This window comes from Acromyrmex echinatior, chromosome 13 (genome assembly GCF_024713525.1).
Source record: "Acromyrmex echinatior isolate Ae372 chromosome 13, ASM2471352v2, whole genome shotgun sequence".
Lineage (NCBI taxonomy): Eukaryota > Metazoa > Arthropoda > Insecta > Hymenoptera > Formicidae > Acromyrmex > Acromyrmex echinatior.
In genome coordinates this window covers 7,727,166-7,749,769 of record NC_141864.1, presented here as the reverse complement: position 1 = coordinate 7,749,769, position 22,604 = coordinate 7,727,166, and the positions used below count along the sequence as shown (strand labels likewise).

Genomic DNA, 22,604 nt, shown 5'->3' with positions numbered 1-22,604 from the left:
CGGTAATTGATCAAGATTTCGATCGACGAGAGAGATACACGTGCGCGGCCCTCGCCAAAGTTCGGCGAAACTTGGCGCGGTGAGCGCCGCGTACGGAAACATATGGTTTATTTGAAAAAGCCCTTCGCTTCTGGTATATAATTTCAGTGAAAATATAAAAAAAAAAAGAAAGTGTGTGAATGTGATGTTATCAATTATGAGGATCGCCGGTGCGAAACAGTGTTTTAGACACGCGCGTTAAGAAAGGCATATCTCTATAGATCTGCTTGCGAAACTGACTTTTAACTCAACGATCGGATTTAAGTGTTTCGAACAGTCGCGAGTGTTCCACATTGTCTTCGATAAAGAAGACGACGGGCTCGATCAAAGAATACGTAGAAACAAGGGTCGTCAAGATTGCCGACGATTCCAATAAAACGAATTTTCTCCGCGAGTTGGCAATCGAGACGGAGAATTTGCAAACGGATGCCCCATGCCTGCACCCCGCGGTAGGATAATGAAATAAGGATCAAAGAAGTCTAGGGGCCCGCGAGGGCCGAGAAAGCCGCCGAAAAGTCGCGTGCCTCTCGATTCCGAAGGAAACAAATCCGATTCTCGCCGGAAGCAGATATCGGCATTCGTAATGTGTTCCTCACTATTGGCGAAACCAATTTATGCTTGTAACGTTCTTAGATTGTTATCAAGTGGACTCAATATATTGACCGATCTTGAATGTCAAATATAACAATCAATTGTTATCGACGAAACTTCAGTTTGCGGAATAAGAGATTGTAACTTACTTAATAAAGTATATATATCACGAACACAGACGTATCATCAAAGGACCAAGCATCATATCGAAATTGATCATAAGGATCGATCCCCTCGTCACGGATCACGTGTACATATACTTCGTTTAGAATTCGGAAAAGTAAAACGTAAACAATTGAGCAGCCGAATTCATTCGAAAAGCTCGTAGGGAAAGGTGACATCTCAATCAAGAGAACTAATGATATCATTCTCATGACGAATCCTTCGCGAGATGCTCGACCCGAGGATCGGCCTCCTGGCCTAGATTATCCTGATCCCAGATCAGTGCGTGGCAGTCATCAGGTGCATCAAGCAGTGAATCAAATCAACGGGCCCAGAATACGGAGGACCCGGGCCTCGTCCTCGAGGAGAAGAATGCACTTGGCCAACGAGGTTCCTCCTCAAGGTTCGGCCGGCGGAAATCATCTTTCCGATTATGCTCTCACCGCCGATCTGCTTGCCGAGAGGACACTGGATGGACTTCTCGCCGAGCATCCTGGAGAACTTGTTCGTACAGGTAAAATCAATATTTATGTAAAAGTAATTTCACTGTGTACGATTATTTTCTATCTCGTTGCCATATTCCTACCATGATATAATATATAGAAAAAATAAAAATAAAAAATTTGGTAGAAATTTAAAAAATGTTATTTTAACTTTTATAAAACTATAAAAAGCGGTTACATAACTGGATATGTATAAATTCACACGAAACATTAAGCATTAAGATTCAGCACGGAAAGAATGGTTTTGTTAAAAATGTATAAATTTAGTTAGATACAGATCTCTGAAAATAATTTTATTGGACCATCAAAATAATTATATAGAACACTTAAACATTGATGATAACGTTGCACAAAATTTAACATTCTGATCGTTCAATTTGAGCGTTCTACTTAATTATTTTGATCAAAACAAAATTATTTTTAGATCTGCATCTAGCTAAAGTTTTAGATATTTCATCAAATCCGTTCTTTCCATGTGCATTCACATATTAGTCTAATATTATTTATTGTATATAAAAAAGTATATAAAATTTTTCATTTTTTTAAATAAGCCTAAGTCTTAGAAAATAATTTCCATTATATCCGAAACGTAAATGGAATAATACTGTATAACTTAATAAACTTAATAAAAACAAACTTGTGTGTTAAAGATAAAGAATAGTTCTTTTATGTTTATACAAGGTTGCCCACATGTGGTATGCACAGTATTACCATCACATTGGAGGTCGAACAAGACTCTTCCGGTAGCCTTCAAGGTAGTAGCCCTCGGCGAGGTTGGAGATGGAACCCTCGTGACCGTTCGGGCCGGAAACGATGAGAATTGTTGCGCGGAACTACGAAATTCTACTGCTCTAATGAAAAACCAGGTCGCCAAATTTAATGATCTTAGGTTCGTCGGTCGAAGTGGTAGAGGTAAGTCCTAATAATTATCAAGATAACCTTTAACTCATAACATAACAATTACAATTTTTATTTAAATATTAATACGATAAAACGACGCTTGAAAATATATCTCCTCTTTTCTCATTCTCGATTATCTTTGTATATTTGCTTTACAAAAATAACTCTCGTTGATTGACGTCGGAAACTCGATCAGTTTTCCGCTGGTTCGCCTTTTCTTCCAATGTGGCATCTTAAATCATTCAGACTTCGCTACATTAAGGTGGTGCCCCGACTGATGGCCTCGTTTTTCCCGCGTCGAAAGCCAAGCACGAGCCACCACCTGGCCCCTCATTCCATCCTCATTTTTAATTCACGCGACAAATATCGTGACCCGGTATCTCCTCGCGACTGCCACCCCACTCCACGCCACGTCAGGGTAAGAGAGCGCACGCGGAGATTTTTTAATTCCCGGCTCCGCGTTTCAATAATTCAACGTTTCTTTCGTCCGAGGAGGCGGAACGCGAGGGCGACGAGGAGAGAAAAAATTGGGGTCCGAGGTCTCTGAATAATGCTCCCTAATAATCGCAGCCATTACGGACGGTTAATGCAAACGTTCGCTCCTTGAAGAGGAGTCTTGAAGTAGCGCGGGGAGAAAAGTAGCGGCACGAGAGAAACCTAGATCGCAGCAGGAAAGGAGCAAACTTTCCAACATCCTTTTTTTTCTTCATCTTCCTCATCTCTCCTTTTTCCACGTATAGAAATCGAGGTAGGGAATCGGAAGATACGAATAACGAGGCGTCCTTTAATTCCTTTAATTCGACCGAGTTGCACCACCGTTCTCCTCGTCCGCCTTCTCCCTTTTCTCGTCTTTTTCTGACGACGTCGAACTTTCGAGAGAGCAGTCACGGGCGGTACCCAGTTAACGAGGGGGTGGTCGACTTGTTTATGGCAAATTGGAAAAGGAAATTGCGGGGTTTGCAATATCGACGGGGGTTCCGCGCTATTTTTGTCCGACGGTATACAACCCTAAACGACGCTCTTCTTTTTCCTATCAAGCTTATTTTAGCGATTATTTCAGAATACATCATCATAAATTATTGTAATTCGTTGGCGCATTTTTTTCCTGAGTTATCAGCCTACTTACAAGTGATATCAAATATCATCCAAACGGCGTGTTAGGATTTAGGATCCTAACGTTGGTCGCACTTCACATTCCTCTTAAAAAATGGAGAGATTCAAGATACTCGTTACGGAACAATGGAGACCCGGGAAACGATTTCCAGAATTTTTTAGCGAGACTCGCGAATGAAGATATCGCGAATATATAGGAAATTGTGGGATGGGATAGCGAAGCGCAAGCGAGAGGGACGGGGGTGCGAAGGGGGGTAGATGGAGGTAGAGTGGTTGGCTGTAAGCGGCTTTGGTTTCCATGGCAGTAAGCCCTCATTACTGTATTACGGGCAGCCCCTAACTACCACCGATATGCAACGATTTGCCTCTAGATTCCCTATATGATGAGAGTGATGCAAGATCGTTCCGTGCGCGTATCATGATCACCAGATCGGTGGAGATTTTTCTTTCCGTGCATCTTGCACCAACGAATTTCTACATTAAATTTAAATATCCTGTCCATCGCAATGCGTTCCAAATATACCAGTTGAAAATTATGCACGTGCGACAAACGCGGCAACGGAAAAGAAAGTTTTAAAAAAGGGGAAAGAGAATTAAGCGTACTGCGTAAAGACCGACTATAAAAGAGGTGAACATTATTATCTGCAAAAGAAAGGGCAAACAGAGCCCGTTGAACAAATCGAAAATTTATGATGTTTGTTAGCGAGTCACGTCGCACATAGCGAGTCATATAGCTGCATAATACCACAACGAGACGAGGAACCCCGGAGTGCATTTTATATACAGATTCCTCACGCGTTCCACTCGCTTTTTTGCTTTCGTTGTTTTGCACGTATCCCATGCTCGCGCACTACCGACTTTTTCGGCTGCAAATATTTGTCTCATGTTCGCCCGCGGGCTTTGTCAGGCCAATTTAATATTGCGAATGCGGACGAAGAGAATTGATCGTGGTCGAAATGCGTGACGACGTTGATGGGGTGGCGACCGAAATTCGCGTGGTGCGAAGAAAATGAAGAGTAAACGCTCATCTGCTTGCGTCAGGTCTTGTGCTAGTGTTTGGTAGACGTATCCACCGAAAAGCAGATTAGTTAAAAGTTTAAATTTTTTTCACTCGCTACTTGAACGAAACAGAGCTCTTCAAATCTCGAAAAGATATTCCGCCTATGATGTATTGTTATATACAATATAAAAATATAATTTTCTTTATAAAGATAACGAATGACGATAAATTAACATATTATCACATTTTTCGACGAAACGTGAAATAATTATCCGGTTTCTTTCGCAGATATTAATTGACTGTTTCCCGAGAAATTCTCATTTTGTCAAAGACCAGTTGATTGTTTTCCGAGAAATCCTTTTTATTACGAATAAACACGGATGAGGTCGAATGTGAGAAAAACTTGGAGTCGTCAAGTCGGCAAGTTTTTTTTCTGACTCCCACCGATTTGTTCCGACCCTTTTTAATCGACTATAATCGCTTTCATTCGGTCTTACGCGCTGACCCAAAAGAGGGACCTCTTCTAGCGCGATGTGTGCGGCTAGCGAGTGTAACGACTACGGTCAGGGGTTACGGGGGTGACGGCGGAATATTATCATACCGGCGCAGGGGCGTATATCACTCGGCCACCCCTTTCGCTCCCGACAGGGATTAGCGTCAACCTCCGACTGCTAGGAGTCACGGGCCGTACGGAGACGCGGGCTATATATATACGTGTTTCTCTGCGATGCATTGGTGTTGAGGGTGCGGATGAGCGGAGAGCGCGGCGCGGCGCGGCGCGACGGGAGAGGGTGGCGACGGGCGTAAAAACGACGGGCATAAATACCGGAGTTACCTGTGTTTTATGACGGTCCGGCCGAGGTATAGGCAGGAAGAGAGCGCGAGAATCCGAGGGAAAGCTCCGACTATCGACAGCCAGATCCTGACCGATGTCCTGGCGCAATGGATCCCCGTCTCGCCCGTAGAGCCGCCTCCGCTCTCCGCTTCTATCTCTTTTTCTCTCTTTTTCTCCCTTCTCGTGGAAGGAGGACCCGTTTTAGATCACCGCCGCATAGCAAGCGTTGCAACATAGGGTCCGAGTCCGCCGCTGTTGCGAGTGCAGATCCGAATCTTCGATATCTCCTTTATGTTTCGAAAGAAAAACGCGCGGCTCAAATATCGACACTTTAGTCATTATTATCACGCTATATGGAATGCTTTTAAATTGTCACTTTATAAAACTACGCAGCGATATCGCTTGTCAAATAAAATAATATATTCTCAACTGATTAAAATGATAATGAACTTCTTATGTTATACGTAAGACAGCATAAAATTCTTTCAGGATAACGAAACTGTGAAAAGTTATTCGTAGAGACTGCTGTGAAGAGTTTCGTACGAGATGAAAATGATTTAATAAGTCGTAAAGGTCCGTCGTCGTTGAGAAGGGTCGACATTCGTTTTCATCGACCTTTTAAAATAGCGAGTCTCTGTTCGGTCGACCGAACAGCTGTTGCAATCATTTGCCCCTGCATCGGCAATACTTTACTTTGAAGCGTGTCCAATTCACGAAAAAGTTCCCCTCGATTTGCTAATCTGAATTATAACGAGCCACAGCCACTTCATTAGCAACGCTCAACTAAAAAGAGAAAAATCTGCCGAGTAAGGAACGAGTTTGTTTTCAAAACATAAAAATTAATACCAAACAATTACGGTTTCAAATTTTCAAAAGATTTATTTCAAGCTTTAATCAACGGCAACGTTCGAATATAAATCTACTTTTGAAATACAAAAATTAATTTCCCCTGCAATCACTTGTTCCTGCATCGACAATAATTTGCTTTGAAGCGTGTCCAAATCACGAAAAAGTTCCCCTCGGTTGGCTAATTTCCCGAATTACAACGGACCACAGATATTTCATTAGTAACGTTCATCTAACAAAAATACTGAATAACGGCAGTGTTTATTTTAGAAAATAAAAATTATTATTATATCAAACAATAGTTATTTAAATTTCTAGAGGATTTATTAACAAACATCATCATTTCAAAACATTTCTATTTTTGAAATGTAAAAATTAATTTCCAGTGACGACGACGGATAATTCTCTAAAGAAATGAAACTTCCAACGTTAGAAGATATTAGCGTTTCCGAGAACGCGAATACGCCAGTTAAATCCGCGAGAGCGGTTGGCGAATCTCGCCGGCGACCACCTCGTGGCGACGTTTTTTGCCAATTAAAAATTAAAAAATCCATCCCTCGGTCAAGTAAGGGATCGTAGAAGGGACTGCGAGGGCGCGGGGAGGTCGAGGAACGCACAGTTCTATGGCGGATGACTGCGCCGAGATTTTCTACCGATTAAACATTATTTTCCGCTCTGGTCTGTAGTATGAGTCGCATACGTACGTACATATCCGTTTCTTTCACATATATTAATTCCACGTTTCCCTACTTTATTTTCTCGATATTTTTCGCTCCTCATTCCGTCGCGCCAACAGCAAGGCAGGCTTTTGCAAACGCTTCAATGACCGCCCAGTCGCGCTGTCGCATCTGAAAGTCGTTATGCTCGACGTTGCGATTATTACCGGTGAGAACTGATCTCCGCAAAAATTTATTCCGCGCCAAGATTTCGGTGAAATCATTGCGAAACAATCATCAAACGAATGACTTTCTTTTTGTAATCAATCATCTATTTTCAATAATGCCGTATTATTAAAAATCGATAAAAATACATATTAGTATTTATAATAAATTTTTAATTGATGCTCAAGGTTCGTTTAAAGTTAGAGCTAATCCTTGCAGAAATTTATTCTATAGCAAGATTTCGGCGCTACTTTCAATAATGTCGTATTGTCTAAAAATTGATAAAAATACATATCATTAATATTTATAATTAATTTTTAATTGGTTTCTAATATTTGTTTAAGATCAGAGCTGATCCCTATAGAAAATTATTCTGCAGCAAAATTTTGGCGAAATCATTGCGAAACTATCATTAAACTTACGAATGACTTTCTTCTTGTCAATCATCTATTTTCAATAATGCTGCATTATTAAAAATCGATAAAAATACACATTATTAACATTTATAATCAATTTTTAATTGGTGTTGAAAGTTCGTTTAAGGTTAGAGGTAATCCTTACAAAAAGCATTGCAAAACAATCATCAAATATGCTTACGCAATGATAGTTCATTCACATAGTTAATCGTCTATTTTCAATAATGCCATTATTAAACAAATAATAAAAGTACGTATTATTTATAATCAACTGTTAATTGATTCCCTTGATGTTAGTTTAAGATTTTCAATGGTGTGAGAAGATAAAGATAAAAAAGAATTTCCTTCCAAACATGTCACGAAAGCACACGCTCAGTCTCGTTTACCACGATTCGGGTAGTCAAAACGTCAGAATCTTAAAACACGACAAACACTCCGAAATAACGATCCGAGCAACCCCCGTATTCGCACTCGCTTCGCCGGCAAACAGGGGAGTTTTTAACACTGCATGATCCCTGAGTAAACTTAGGGCGAACGCCAGCCTTCTCGCGTCTTCTCGTGCAATTCTTATCGCGTAAGTGGACGCGAGCCAACCTTGTCCGAATTAATTTCTCAGCCAATTCGTTTGGCTTAAATCGTTGCGAGAATACGTGAGAACATTTTCTGATTTTACAAAAACTAAACGTATTTTGATTACAATTAATCACCTTACGCAAGAATCTTTCCTTTTAACACAAATTTTTAAATTTAGATTTGAGAAATACGCTAATACAGGACACTGCCATACGAAACTAGCGAGCCCTTCAATAATCTTTCGAAAAAGTCCAGTATAAAAATTCTACAGTCCACTCGGACATCATAATCTTTATGGATCCTCTCAATCGCGTCTGCGACCAGGCAATATTTTGTTGGATAAAAGTGACGTACGATGCGTGTGGATTAGTAATTTTTTCAAACTTGTTTGTGAATGCAAAGGATACTATCGTAGGATGAATAAAATCCTACATAAAGAAGTGCTTAAAACAAGAAAGTGGCCAAAAAAGTCGCGTAATATTTCCCACTTTCGTAAATCGCGTAGTAAATCAATTTTGTTGTAATCGGATCATCACAGCATCTCGAAGAGATTTGAGAAAGTCAGTTTTCACGTGCAATTGGCCATCATGAATCTCATTCGTGTACAACCGATGAATTAGAATCTCGCTAGACGTAGATAAGTCAGGGGAAGGGGGGAGAGTGCTGTAGACCCCGAAGGGTAGATCGTTCTTCCAGCGAGTTACACATAATGCCTCATAAACACCCTCAAAATGCCTGCCATCACCCCTGATTCGCATTGCCGCCGCCCTCTCACGCCTGACACCACGTTGGCAATAAACTTCGGTCTCGTTAACTCTCAGCCACGAAATCTCTCCGACAGAATCTTTCAACGTGAGACATAAAATTCGAAATATCATTGAGGGCCTGCGTTATTTGAATATATGTATGACAAACCACTTAGAAAATTAATTTTTCGAGAAGAATTTTTTTTTTTAAATAAAATCGAGACATTAATCGTCAATTTTATGATATAAACCTAATACCATAAACATAATAAGAATAGATTGTCCATTTCTATAAAATTGTCACTATCGGTTTAGGAAGAGTGAGATAACTTGAATCAAATGTCGAATTAAAGAAAGACATTGATAGAATTGATGAAAAATGCTGATGTATGTTCAATTCTCTTTCTAACGGAGCACAGATGCTAATTATAAGATCAGAGAATGTGCAGTTATAAAGACTATGGTACACAAAGAAACGTAATACTAAGATGTAAGCAATAGCAAATTCAGTTCAAAATCAATTGTTGATTTGCTTCGTACTTACGTCTCATTACTCATAGATGGAGACTTTCTTATGGAGCGTATGGAGCTTTCCACATCCAAAGCTCTTGGGGGTTAAATTCCATACCCAGAAATGAGGGTATTGAAAAAAAAATTTTTTGACAAATTTTAAAACAATTTTGAATGATTTGACAAAAAACAGTATTTAACTAGAATGTGTAGAAATATATATATTTCGCACATACGATGAAAGATAAAATATTTGTTATTTTGAAATCATCCCTCTCCTGTCTGGATGACTTCACACCTAGAAAAATCAAAAGTCTCCGTCCCTGTTACTACTTAAATTTTTTATGCCATAGCCTTAACTATTATGCGTCGTCTAAATTATGCGGGATAAACTTGGTTTAAGAAGTAAAAGTAAGAAATTGACCGATCATTATGCTTCTCACATTCAATTGTGTTTGGTCAATTTTTATTCTTACTTCTTATACATCAAATTTATTTTAAGTTGTATGCATAATGTCTGTTCTACAACAGCCGTAAGCATACTTAATGATTGTAGTTGTAAGAATTGACTAATTACAGTCAAATACGAAAAGAATGTGTGACTGTGATTACAACTACAACGACTTACAACTATGCTTACGCAATTATAGAATAGGCGTTACATCTAAGCCTAATATTTCAAGATGAAACAAAATACAATGCAGAAAATGTAAAAGTCGCGATAAGATATTTGAATAGACATCGTGAAACAACGTGGCGCGAAAATAACGGCCAATCAGCACGCGTCGCAAAAGGGAGCGCGCTGGAAATGGCACGGGTCCCTTGGCGAAGTTAAAGTCCGGTATTTCGCCCGGCGACGAGCGGTAAGCCGGTTAAATGTCGTGGTTCACCGTAAAAACGCGGTCGTTTACCAGGGGCTGGCCGCGCCACCATAAAATAAAACTACCCGACCACGCGCGTGTACATACCAGGAGCTGGCCGCCACTTGGCGACGCCATTATAAGCTGTATAACTTTATTGTCGCGGAGAGCGCGGAAAAGCGCGTAAATGTCCTGCTTTACTCGTCGACATATCTCGCTCGCTGCTATTTTCTTCGTTCGGTATTGCGATGCGACGCGACCCAACGAGATGGGCTGGCCGTCCCCGCGCGTTTTATTTCGCGTACGCGCGATTACCGGGACTGAGTTCGATGCGTCGAACGCGTGACAAATTCCGTGCGACGCGCGCGTCATCGATTGAAATATTTGTGCCGAAAACATCGAAATTTAGTAAACGGCCCGGCCAGTTACGAGTCGCGCTTCATCTGCGCGTTTGCCAATATTGTTTCAGGTCATCGACGGACTTGGAGAACGAAAAACATTAACGTGCGAATATATTAATGCAAGATATTTAGATTAGAAAAATCAGAAATTGTACTTCAATGTACCTTAGTCTAAACCAAAGTAAAAATATAAATACGATTAAATATATTGTTAAAAAAAATAATAATAATAAAAATACAAAATACGCTTGTGTTTCAAAATTATTAAACCTACACTGTTAAATTTATAGTGTCAAATTTAACCTAACGTAAATCACCACTCCTACTCAATTAAAACAATGCTCATATTTGACACTATATAGTGTCAAATTTAACTATCGTTTTAGTAGTAAAATAATGATATATTTAGTAGAAGCAGTGGCGACTTAAATGAATTAAGTTAAATTAAGTTGACACTATAGATTTAATAGTGTAGGTAGCGAACTAACGTCATTTGTCACTTCGATATCTAAATGACATTTCGTTAATCAGCAATTTATTATTTTTTGATTTCGTTGTATGTGTGCGCGCGCGCGCTATTATTTTTTATTATATTTTAATTGTAAGCTCGAACTTTAAGGCAGCATTATGCTAATATCTCATCTTTTAAAATGTATTTTTCCTTATTTCATCTTTTACTATGCATTTTACCATCTCATGCAACACAAAATGTGAAAGAACGTTGCTGAGAACAGTGCAGATGACTGTGAATATTTTTCAACGTTGACACAACATTTATAATGTTGCAATTAAATATTGCTGGGATGTTGATTCAACATTAGTGTGCTGTATGTGAGCATATTTCTCTTCTTTTACACTTCAAAGATTATTATTATTACTATTATTATTATTTTAATATCGAAATAACGACAATAACATTTGCTTGCTATCTAGGAAATAATAAAAAAAACAATACGATATTCGTAAGAAAGTACAATTACTTCATTATTATAAATATATTTTGTTAAAAGCAATATTTCAAGATGTTATATCAGACAAATTATCGTTTCGAAATTATGAGGGGAGGATATCTCATCTATTGAACTACCGAATGTTGTTGAAAGATAAAACAATGAAATCGCGCGTGACGAGGAACTGCGAATATCAGAGGGTCACGTTTAGCGCCGGCAATATTAACATATTCCAGCCTATGCGGGAACAAACATCGACGCAGTGGCGTCACTCGTTCACCCCTTACTTCCGGCACATTTGTGTTTTGTTTCCAGCGAGCGCACCACGCGTACATTGTCATTTTGCCCGTGCATGCCGTCAAGCACATATCCTTTGCGATATTACGGATTAAATCCGCCAAGAAATTTCAATCCAATCAATTGCGATAGCTGCAGCCATTCGATTAACGTCAGAACGTCAATTCGATTAACACATAAAGTGGCAGTCATCATTACGTAAATGCTTGTAAAGCGTATCCCTGCTAAAATAACAATCCCATACAGTTCAGAAGCTTGCGTCAACATTGTTACAACACTTTCAATATTAGTGCAATATTACTGGAACATTGCAATGCTATAATAATCTGCGTTGTATGGGAGTAATATTACATCATAATATCATAATTTTCCCAGTCAACAATATAAATGTAATTTAACACATGTTATATTGTACATAAGAATTACATTACTGAGTAGCAAATTATAACATTTGTTTAATTTATGTTGTTGTTACTTTTTATAACGGATTCGTTTCACCTCGACACGCAAATGTACTCTTGATCAAATAAATGTTCAAATAACGCAGGATATAGATCGAAAAAGTAAATGCAATTCATGAGTTTGTATATACTGAGAATATTTCTTTTCGTGGTCGGCGAATTGGATATGAATAATAGAGCCTACGCAAACCGAGGAGTGCGGAATCAACCGTGTCTTTATGGTTTTTGGTCTGGCAACGGATCCAAAGCACGATATGCTATATCGTTCCATTGGGAAAAACTCGTTTCTCGTTTTACCGCCAGGAGATAATTCTTTCTCATACCTCCCGACGTGCTCGTTTTCGTTTCAGGAAAAAGTTTCACCCTGACGATCATGCTGCAAACATCACCGCCGCAAGTGGCCACCTTGTCGAAGGCGATCAAGGTGACTGTGGACGGTCCAAGGGAACCGCGGTCGAAGACAAGTGAGTACAACTTTACCTACCGAAGATAATAACTTTTTATTAAAATTTATCTTATGTTTGAGAGAAATTAATTAAGAATCTTAATTAATAAGAGCAAACTGGTAAATGTTATTTGGATAATTGCGAGTTGTCGGAACTTGCCATCGAGTCGCAACGATGATAATTCATGAATTCATTCCACGTTGCAGGACACCAGGCCTTTCATCCCTTTCACTTCGGACCTCGTCCATTCCCCTTCGGACACCCGCAGGACCCGTTGGGATTCAAACTGTCGGGTAAGTCGGTGCTCTCTAATCAAAGACACGCGCAGCCTCCGTCATCTTCGTCGCAACGAATTTGAGCGGATACCTGGGTTCCGGTGAGGCTCACCTTCAGCCTCTCGGCACGTCTCCCTGATAGATAACTAAGTTTACAACCCCGATGCCGTACCCCTCCCGAGAGGAGAGTAACTGTAGCAACTTCAGCGGGCCAGGGTCGACGCCCTCTTCTCGCGCGCTAGCTTCGTGGCTGCGAAGGGTGTCAAAATTGAGCGTCGGCAGGCACCGACTCAAAATTGAGTTTTGCCACCGGCCTCTAAGTGAAGAAGACTCTGATTAAGCCCCGAACGTGAACTCTGCCTTTTCCGTTTCGAGGAAGTCGCTCGGTTCTCGCGCTCGCAGAGAAGTCGCGAATAAACTTTGGCTCCGTTAACTTTGCCATCGAGTGGCTTATGGCGCGGTAAAATATCTTTCCAACTTAAGTGATCAAGTGAAATGAATCATTCTTTTTTTTACTTTTAACATTGGAATGTTATGATGATATTTGTAGTACTATTCGTAAAAAAATTTTTTAATAAATGCAAAAATTTCATTAAATAAATCGCGAAATATCACTCGAAATTATTTTTAGCGTATAATCAATCAGACTTTTTCTTTGGAATAGTAATGTGTGCGCTGTAATATGAACGATGGTTTAAATAATTTCACCGTCGCCAACGTTTTCAAAAAAGTTTTTAGGTATCCGGCCGGTTCGACAGGACAGTCGGGTGGCACGAATTCCATTGAAACTCGTTCGAAGCTCCAAATTTTGATGGGACTAGCCCGGAGCAGTGAGGGTCGGGTACTGATACTGGTGCACCGACAGTGTATTGTTTCGGCATGATAAGCGGCTTAACGGAGCTTCGCTCCCTCCTATCCCCGAGGCATACTACGGGATGGCAGTCCTGCCGTCGATTTCTCGCTGTTACTCCCGTCCAACCCCCGCAACCCCGGTCTGCTCAATCAAGAATCAGCCACTGCCGCGCCCGGTAGTACGCCGGAGCTTTAACTTTTCTTCTCTTTGCGCCTCTTGCCGTCGATTCGATCCACAGATTGTTCTAATAATCGTAATTCCATAAATTGAACTTTGACTGAATAATCACAGAATGCAATAATTATGCAACATTTTTTTAAATCTCAGAAACTACGCGTGATCTCATTTTTAATATGATATAAAAAAAAAAGAAAAATTACGTAAAAATGAAAATTTTAACAAAATTAACTTTTCACTGAAATCAGTCAGAGCATTTTGTCAACGTTAAAGAATATCAACACATTAGAGATTATATAATGTAAATTATAATAATTATTGACGTACCATTTTAGCACGCCGCTCCGAATTAATTGCACAATTCATACAATTGGGTCACCTACATTGTTTCGGCTAGGGTACAAACGGCGCTCAACGAATATCGATCGGTTTATTTCGAGTGATGTACTCGTGAGTTTTTTCAACCCTTTCGCTCCGGGTTCACTAGTCGGCTCACAGGTTGCGCCTCTATCCAGTCCAGCAGAGGGTCGGTCAGTCGAGCACCTTTCGAACTTTCAAAGCTGCCCAGCCGCTGGGTATTGCTGACAAGGTAAGGGTGTTCAAGAGGTGGTTTATTAGATATCTACGCCAGGAGGGTTGATAAGGAGAAAAGGAAGAGCACTATTGAGGGTGTGAGACGAGTAGCTGGCCGTGCAGGGTTGTTAAGGTGCCCATTGAGGTGTAACTAGGGGGATGTTATTAAATTTCGTTCGGGCCTACCTCGACAGCAGGGACGAATTTTATGGGTTCCCTAAGGGCTTCATGAGAACGCCGAAGTCCGACGAACAGACCGTGCGCCTTTTCTTCCTTTCGATCTCCGATATCGCTTCTAATTTCGTCTCTTTCGTCAATCTCAATATATCGAATGATACGTTCTTCAGTGTAATTAATTTTAGATTGAGATTGCACAAGTATCTTTGTTTTAATAAGAAAAGACAAAGGTCGTAAATTTGTAAAACGAAATAAGATAGTAAAAAACGAACGATAATGGATATTACAAAATAAGATTAATAAATTAAATTTATTCTGTAAGAAAATATTTTTGTTTTGCTTAACTGCAACATTTACTGTTTTAACAAAACTTTATAAGACAATTTACACGACAAAAGCATTTCCTCCAATACCTATAATATTTTTTTTATTTTTACTAAAAATTACTTGTATTAATTATAATATGCATGAACTAAAATTCCAGATCACAAAATCTTGTAATTTAGCAAATCTGAAAGAATTATTTCGGATCTCGCTACATATTATAATAATTTTTAAGAGCTCCGCAATACATTCAGAAGCAATTGCTAGCAAGTTCAAAGAAAATTAATGTATCCGGTAACAGATACCACATTGATCGTAGCTGAGATTGTCCACGAACGAAAACACCCCGATCGCGCACGTCCCGGAGGGCCGAGGCCGTCGTCTTTGTCAGTCTGGCTAAGGGGATGAAAAATCGCGAGGTGCCAAGATTCGAGTTAACAAGAACAGCTCGTGCAGCCCCAATCTGCCCTCCCTCTTTCCGCTCTCCCGTGTCAATTAACCGCCTACAGAAGGGAGAGGCAGGGTGGCAGAGGGGTTGAGGAGAGAGAAAACCGGAAAAATCGCGACCCCTGTTTCAATAAGGTGGCCTTTACCTCATTTGGGGGAGATTGTTAAGAACGCTCAGTTTAAAACTGTCGCTTCGTTTCTAGATCGTTTTGTAATAAATTCGCGACTTTCTTTAAAGTGGATCTCCCTTCTTACCGAACCTATAATTTGTGACCAATCGTTATGACAAATGTAGATTTTTATTCTATATTTTATATGTCGTTGAGACTTATTTTATGTAAATATATATCGCTGCTACCATAAAAAACTACTGTTATAACTCTAAATGTGAGAATATCGTAAATCTTGTTGACTGCTAGATTGGCCTAATCGCGACAAGTCCTATCGTGGTCTGCTACGATCGTCAGATTATATTCCTCTTCCGAACTTAGATACCGTCGCACCTGATTTACGATGCAACGCGTTTAAAGGGCTCTTTCACGTGTACAGAAAACCGAACGTGGCGACAACCCTTCGGGCGTGTGGTCCTTAAAGGGAACCTTTTTAAGGGTTGTTCCTGTCCACACCCCGTGTCGAATCACTGCGGATCCTTTAAATTCGCGTCACATTTCACCTCCCTAGTGCGTCTTGCGAGGGCGTCTCGGGGTGTTCCGTCTTTTAATCAGGTCCAGCGACCGGGACCTTTCTCTGGAAGCGACGGTAACTAATGACGCTCTCTCTAGTCTCAGTCTCATCTCTCGTCTCCTTTCCTATCATTGAAAATTCAGCGAGCCTAAGAGATAGAAATCTGATAGCGTCTCACGATATCCTTGAAATCGATTTATCTCAACCTGATTTCTCTCTAATAGCGTCCTACATTTATGCAAAGTTACGTAATCAGACTGATATATGCAGTTATTAAACTTAATATTTACTATTCTGAATACTGTTAATAATTAATAATATAAAAATTTATGCGTATACTTAATAAATTTTTTATTATTAAATGACAAAAATGTCGTGTTGATAAAATTATTTTTTTTTTTCAACATGGTCAATTTTCAGCGCATTCATTGAATCAATTATTACACAATTAATTAATAATAATATAATATTAAAATTAAAGTTATTTACAATATTTATATAATCGTGAACAACATAAATGTGAGAATAAAAATTTATGCATCGCTGACATTACCAATTTCTTAAAAGATCCGTCATTTTTGCACTCTTTCTCGACTTCAAAGAGAAAATTTCGCGGCAGTGGGATAAAGATAGAGGAAAAGGAAAAGAGAGATAGCAATTTTCTCGTCCTTTCTCGAAATATCTCCTCGTAGAGCTTAGATCGGTGCCAGGGACCTTTCCAGGGTGGCATTTTAGGGGTTGCTGCGACGCGATAATGAGAACGGGCGCAAAGGGTGGGTGTGCAAAGACATCCAACCAGCAGTAGCTAGAGGATAGAACGCGGGGTAGAAAGAGGAACGACGAACGAGTCGGAGAGAGTAACAGAGAGGAAGTAAAGAGGCTATGGAAAGAGGGGGAGATCGAGCTCCGCAAGGGTTAACGCCTTAGCAGCAAGAAGGGCGTTTTTAACGCCTGTTTTGCATAGATTTGAATAGATAAGACAGACAGGAAAATACGCGAATTAATTTATTATGTATCTCAGAGTGGTGAGATCAAGGAGGTTTAATGCGAAGAACTTGAAGGACTTCCCCCTTTGTTCGCAAGCTGCGTGACAGGCTTCGAATCAGTGTCTTTAAAACGTTTCTTAAGTTTCATCGCTGCAAACTCACGCATAAAATTTAAAACGTTGAAGACTTAACTTCATAAAACACGGTTCACGCGACTTATTTTTAAGCTCGAAGAAACTGTTACGATATTGTAGCAATATGTATAATAATATATTGCGAATAAAAAGTGTATAGTCGAAATTCGAAATCGCGTCGCGTCAACGAGTTCTAATCGACGTGACCAAATTTAATTCACTCCGCGGGTGGCTCGGCGGCGAAACGTATATAAAGCTACGCTTAAAAGCTCGTATTACACGTGACGTCACATTACCGCATCTCGGGAACGGCGCGACCAAAGTACGTAGCACATTTTGAGCACGCTGCTCGATAATACATCATCCCTTAAAGCCCCCGATGGAAGGCACACGCAAAGGCAACTAACCCTAGGGCCGTAACGTTTAAGCTTAACATTTCTCACCCCTTAAAGGGTAGCAGCGGCTCCTTGAACCCTTTCAAGCTCGCGTCTCTCGCACTCTGTCTCCCTCGCTCTCACTCTTTCCCAGATCTCGCAGGGACCCACCCCTCATTAGTCTTCATTTGTTTTCGGAATTATCGCCCGCCAGCCGAACCCAACCCGGCACGCGAGTTCCGTCGAAAGAGGGTGTACGGCATTTTCGAGGTTTATTAAATTGAAAATATGTTACAGCCATTCTAAAAAGGATGCATGTCGTGTCAAATGTTTCTACTTCATTGTAAAACTGACAAGATTGTTTTAGGTAAAAGAAAATTACTAAATATTCTTTGAATATTAATTAAATTTTTTCAGAAACAAATTTGGTTATCGTATATCTTAATAATTATATATAAAAACCATAACAATTATTACAATTATTAAATCGTGTTTCCCTAATATAATTTTGTCATACAAATATTCCATCATTGCAACATAAATAATGATTTAACCTTAAGTATTTAAAATCAAACTTTATCAATAGTATATTGGTGAAAGATTATCTGTAAGATAAAATTTGATTGAATCTAAATTTGATTAACATAATGAAAAACTGACTCATTGTCAATTATCGAATAAAGTTGTCGCGATGCATCTGTCATCTAAGAATCCGGGTGTCTGAAGAGCTTACCAAAGCGGTTCTTATTCATGCTCCTGCCAACAGAAGCCATCCGTTGGCTCCCGTAAGCTCGGTGGCAGCGGTGCTTTCGCGCATCTCTTATCGTTTTCTTAATCCCCCTCATAAAGTAGGAGGGCTACGAGCTCTCACACGGCTAGTCCGTTCAGTGTGCCACGCTGGTGTGGTACGACGCGAGATAGCGGTGTCCTCCCTGGCGAGCGCGCGCGGCTTAAAGAGAGCTTAAAAATCATCCCTTCGACCCCTACCGAGCTTTTTCACATCCCACCACTCATCGCCGTGCGACTGGTGGGGGCGTACAAGCAACCAATGGGACGATCTGCGTATCTTGATGGTCACGCCCTCGTGCCAGTGACCGGACAATTCTCCCCGCTCCGTCGAAGCAAGCTTCCCCTGTTTGCCACCCCGCCGGAACTCCTACCCTCCCCCTCCGTCGCATACGGTGGCTTCGCGGGAGCCTTCACGGAATTTTTAAACTGCCCCGCACAGATGACGGCATAATCTGTTATTGATCAAGGTCTTTCGAAAAACCGATACCACGTTGATGACCACGGTGCTTACTTCTTGCATCGTTCTTCTTACACCGCGACGTGCCGAAAATCAATATTACGTCACTTACTCATTATGTAAATCAAAAAGAATAGAATTTTCTTCTCATAATCTTTCGATAATGTAATTATGGAAAGATGTTGTAGGTGATCTTTATGAAAGAGGCACGTGCTATTTAAAAAAAAAATAATAAAAATGAATTTGTTGTTTTATAAATAAATATACAGTAAAGCAGTGATGCGACTTATGTCAGTCGGTTTGTCCAACCGATCACCCTTGAACGAACTTTTTGATGTCATAAATTTAATTGCATTCAAACACATGCTTGTGCGGCCACGCGATATTGGCTATTATCGAAAAAAAGGTGATCGATCGTCTCTGCATTCTCTGTTGGATAAATTTAACTGTCCATCCACGTCAAAACCGCCTCTACGTCAAAGGGATGCGTTTCTACGACTCGAACTGTCAGTCGATCACCGTTTACCTGCCAAAAATTATACAACGCCACCGTGATTCCCAGAAATATGTTACGTCTTGTCACAAAACGATCATATCAGTCACTTTCAGATACTGTTGTCTATACATTGCGTTATTTTGTTCTGAAAAAATAATAATCATATTTTATAATATCAATTTTCCGTTTAAATAACTATTAAAATGTCTAAACATTTTTACATTATTTTAATTCTGTAGCTGTATACAAATTACATGTAAGTAACATGTAAAGTAAACGTGTCTTTCATTACAAATATTTCTTCTAAACAATATAGAGGTCACCAAGGCGTGATGACAGCGGAGACGCTAAACAAACAGAACCCTTGGAAACGTGTAATCTGCATTTCTTTGATTGCACAGGATTGCAACACCTGGGTCTGGAGCAAGGAGCGGGCCAGGGATGGGGTGGGTTACCCCGAGGATCTCTACCGCCGCACTGTCTTCCACCGCCTCCTGGTCATCACCCGCACACACATCCACAACCGGTTGGTGCATCAGCCTTCAATCCTTTCCATCACGCCATCGAGCAGAGATCCCCGAGGCTACCTGGGCCTAACGCCGGTAAATATTCTCGTTATAAAGGATAAGAATCTCAAAGAAAATTAAAATCATACAAGAGAATATTTTACTTAAATAACATTCAGCGTTTTCTCAAGCAAGATTAATAGGCATGTAATTGATATGTCTGTAAGAATCTTCGAGGAATGACTTGGGTCCTATCAGTGTGTCTGTGAGGGAAGTAACGCCGACAACGTCACCCGGCAACCCCGGACCGGGCTTGTTGACGACGGCTTCCGTAACGGCACCGACACCTCCCGCCGAGTCGACCACTACTACTACGACACCCAGCCCGTCTGGACATCACTCACACTTTCAAGGTAAAAGAGATACACATAATCCGAGATTAAAGCCAACGATTCGAATCTTCATGCATGATCCGAAGAAGCTGATGCCTTGTTTGTAACACAGGTCTACATCTGCTGGGTGCCACGGGATCCATCTTTGGATCGATATTCGCGCCATTGTTACCACAGTCTTCTTGGCTTTACAATCCCCTATATCACACGCAACAGTACATCCTGGAGCCGGAATGGCACGCTTTGGCCTTGCGAATGGCTCAACAACGATTGCAGAGGCCGGATCAGGCCCGATTGGAGGAACTCAGGAAACTTAGGAGCAGCAGCGACAGTCCCGAGAGCAGTACGAAAGACGAAGAACGGAGAGGAGACGATCAAGGCGCTTTACATCGATCCGGATTGGATAGTCCTGACGATAGCATCGAAGTGGATGATAAGAACGATCAAGATCTAAATAGAGACCGCATTAGAAGCGATGAGTCAATACCCGAGCAAGATTCTCCAAGAATCTCGCCGATTAGGAGCGATCTGGAGGATGCTGCGTCTACAGATGCCACCTTCCAAGAAGCATCGATTCATCTACGACAAAGTATAGAGAATTTGAACGACTCGGATCTCCAAATCGATCAGGATCAGATTGTTCGTCGCGGTGACCTCACTGTAAAAATCCGTCTAGAGGGTACGGTCGATCTTAGCACGAAGAAGGGTCAGGATAAGGAAAACGTCGGTCAAGATCTGACGACGCGAAGAAAGGAGGATGGGATAGATGTCGAAAGAGAAGCCATCAGATCACGAAGAGAGAGAAGTCCTAAGCCTAGACAGGTGTGGAGACCTTATTAAGAATTAAAGTCAGTATATTTGTTCTGTGAGAGAATCCTTCAAGCGTGATGATCTTAACGAATTCGATGATCAAGGTGAGAAATGGATTTGATTGTCGAAGGAGTACAGATTGAATTAAGTATGATCTAGGCAAATTTTATCGTGTGTTTTTTCAGAAGAAAACTTCATTTCCGCTAAGAGTTCAGCGGACATTGATCAATTCCATCTCAATAATTCGAAACTAAACCCTAAAAGTGGAGCTTGCACGATGTTGTACAATAGTTTAGCAATGCTAAGCGATACATCATCATCGTCAAGTTTTCGAGGGATAAACGAAACACGCCCGTTGGATGCTCGAACATCTCGCGCAATATAACGCGGTTAATCATCTGCTTGAAAATTAATTATCAAAACTTTCGGACGAACTTTTTTGTCAAAGTTATTTATCTATTCGTATGCCCGTTGCGGTATCGTCTAAGAACAGTCAAGGACTCGAGGACTAACCAGGGTTTACGTTCGCATATATAGTATGTACATATATACAATGACGTCCGATTATTATATAAGTTAATGTTTCAAGTAAACGTTAAGCACACTACCCTCTCGTCATTCCGATTAAGAATACTTAAACTTTCTGAATGTCTTATGGACTACACGAATATGCTGTTGAAGCGCGCGCAACGCGCATGTGTATCTTAATTCTGAAGAACGAATTTCGTAAGTCAGGATGTACGTTTTTCCATGATCTTTTATTTATTATCTTCTTCGAACTATATTGTAACGTCGATTTTAGGCAAGAAAATACTCGTGTGACAGATGACATTTGGGAGGTTTCCTGGTACAAGCGAAATTACGAGCTATCTACGTTGTAAATATTATCATATAGAAAAATTTTAATCCTGGCCGAGTCACATTCTTTTGCAAATTATTATCTCCTTTTTATGAGGCAATGTCATTTTTTAGAAGCAGAGACATCGATAGTAAAATGTCATTACATAATTATTGTTTACATGATTCATGAAGTCGTCGATGACGACGCTGTATGTATGCGTGACTACAGGCCTTAATCAAAATCATTCATTGTTTAAGTACGTCATCAAATAAAGTAATATCATCCGTTCCATGATATTGATTTACTCTCTTATATGATCAGAATTGATTTCGCTGAGGACGTACCATACAATTCATAAGTTGGTAAGTGCATCATTGTTTATTATATATATTTATATATATATATCTTAAATATCATAATTATATATACATATACATCATAGAATTATTTGTTAACGTGTTATTTTTTCATAAAAATAATAATTAATTTAAAAATGATTCACTTCACATTCTCTTTGCATGATAATCACAGTTAAAAAATTTCGCAGTAAGCAATTGATATTATAATATCGTTTTCATATTAACATCTTACTTTCATTATTTCTTAAAAATGCATGGCACTTGAAATGTTCTTACAGCGCTTCGCGATAAAGTGAACAAATTGCAATCGTGTATCGAACGATCCGCGCGTGCAACCTAATCCGGTCGGACGAGATGCAGCAGATTCAATAATTCGCCGCGATTGCAATCGAGCGGGATGCACCGCACGCAAAAACGGGC

The 22,604-nt window shown here is 40.2% G+C and overlaps 2 protein-coding genes across 3 annotated transcripts; one reads left to right on the top strand and one right to left on the bottom strand.

Moving 5' to 3' along the window:
* Positions 1-985: 985 nt before the first annotated feature.
* Positions 986-22,135, top strand: LOC105148694 (uncharacterized). 2 transcript variants are annotated; one of them, XR_846491.2, is made up of 8 exons: positions 986-1,306; positions 1,977-2,207; positions 12,435-12,548; positions 12,737-12,823; positions 19,678-19,878; positions 20,010-20,195; positions 20,287-21,088; positions 21,170-22,135. XR_846491.2 is itself a non-coding variant. In XM_011060568.2 (7 exons), the coding sequence occupies exons 1-7, from the start codon at positions 1,003-1,005 to the stop codon at positions 21,012-21,014; spliced, it is 1,851 nt and encodes a 616-aa protein (XP_011058870.1). In that variant the 5' UTR covers positions 986-1,002; the 3' UTR covers positions 21,015-22,135. The 2 variants fall into 2 exon arrangements, 1 of the variants encoding a protein (XP_011058870.1); XM_011060568.2 differs by having other exon boundaries at positions 20,287-22,135.
* Positions 13,454-19,305, bottom strand: LOC147907597 (uncharacterized). Its single transcript, XM_087412455.1, has 2 exons — positions 18,268-19,305; positions 13,454-14,749 (listed from the first exon to the last, which is right to left on the bottom strand). Exons 1-2 carry the CDS (start codon positions 18,377-18,379, stop codon positions 14,574-14,576), a joined length of 288 nt encoding a protein of 95 aa, XP_087268581.1. The 5' UTR covers positions 18,380-19,305; the 3' UTR covers positions 13,454-14,573.
* Positions 22,136-22,604: the final 469 nt, after the last annotated feature.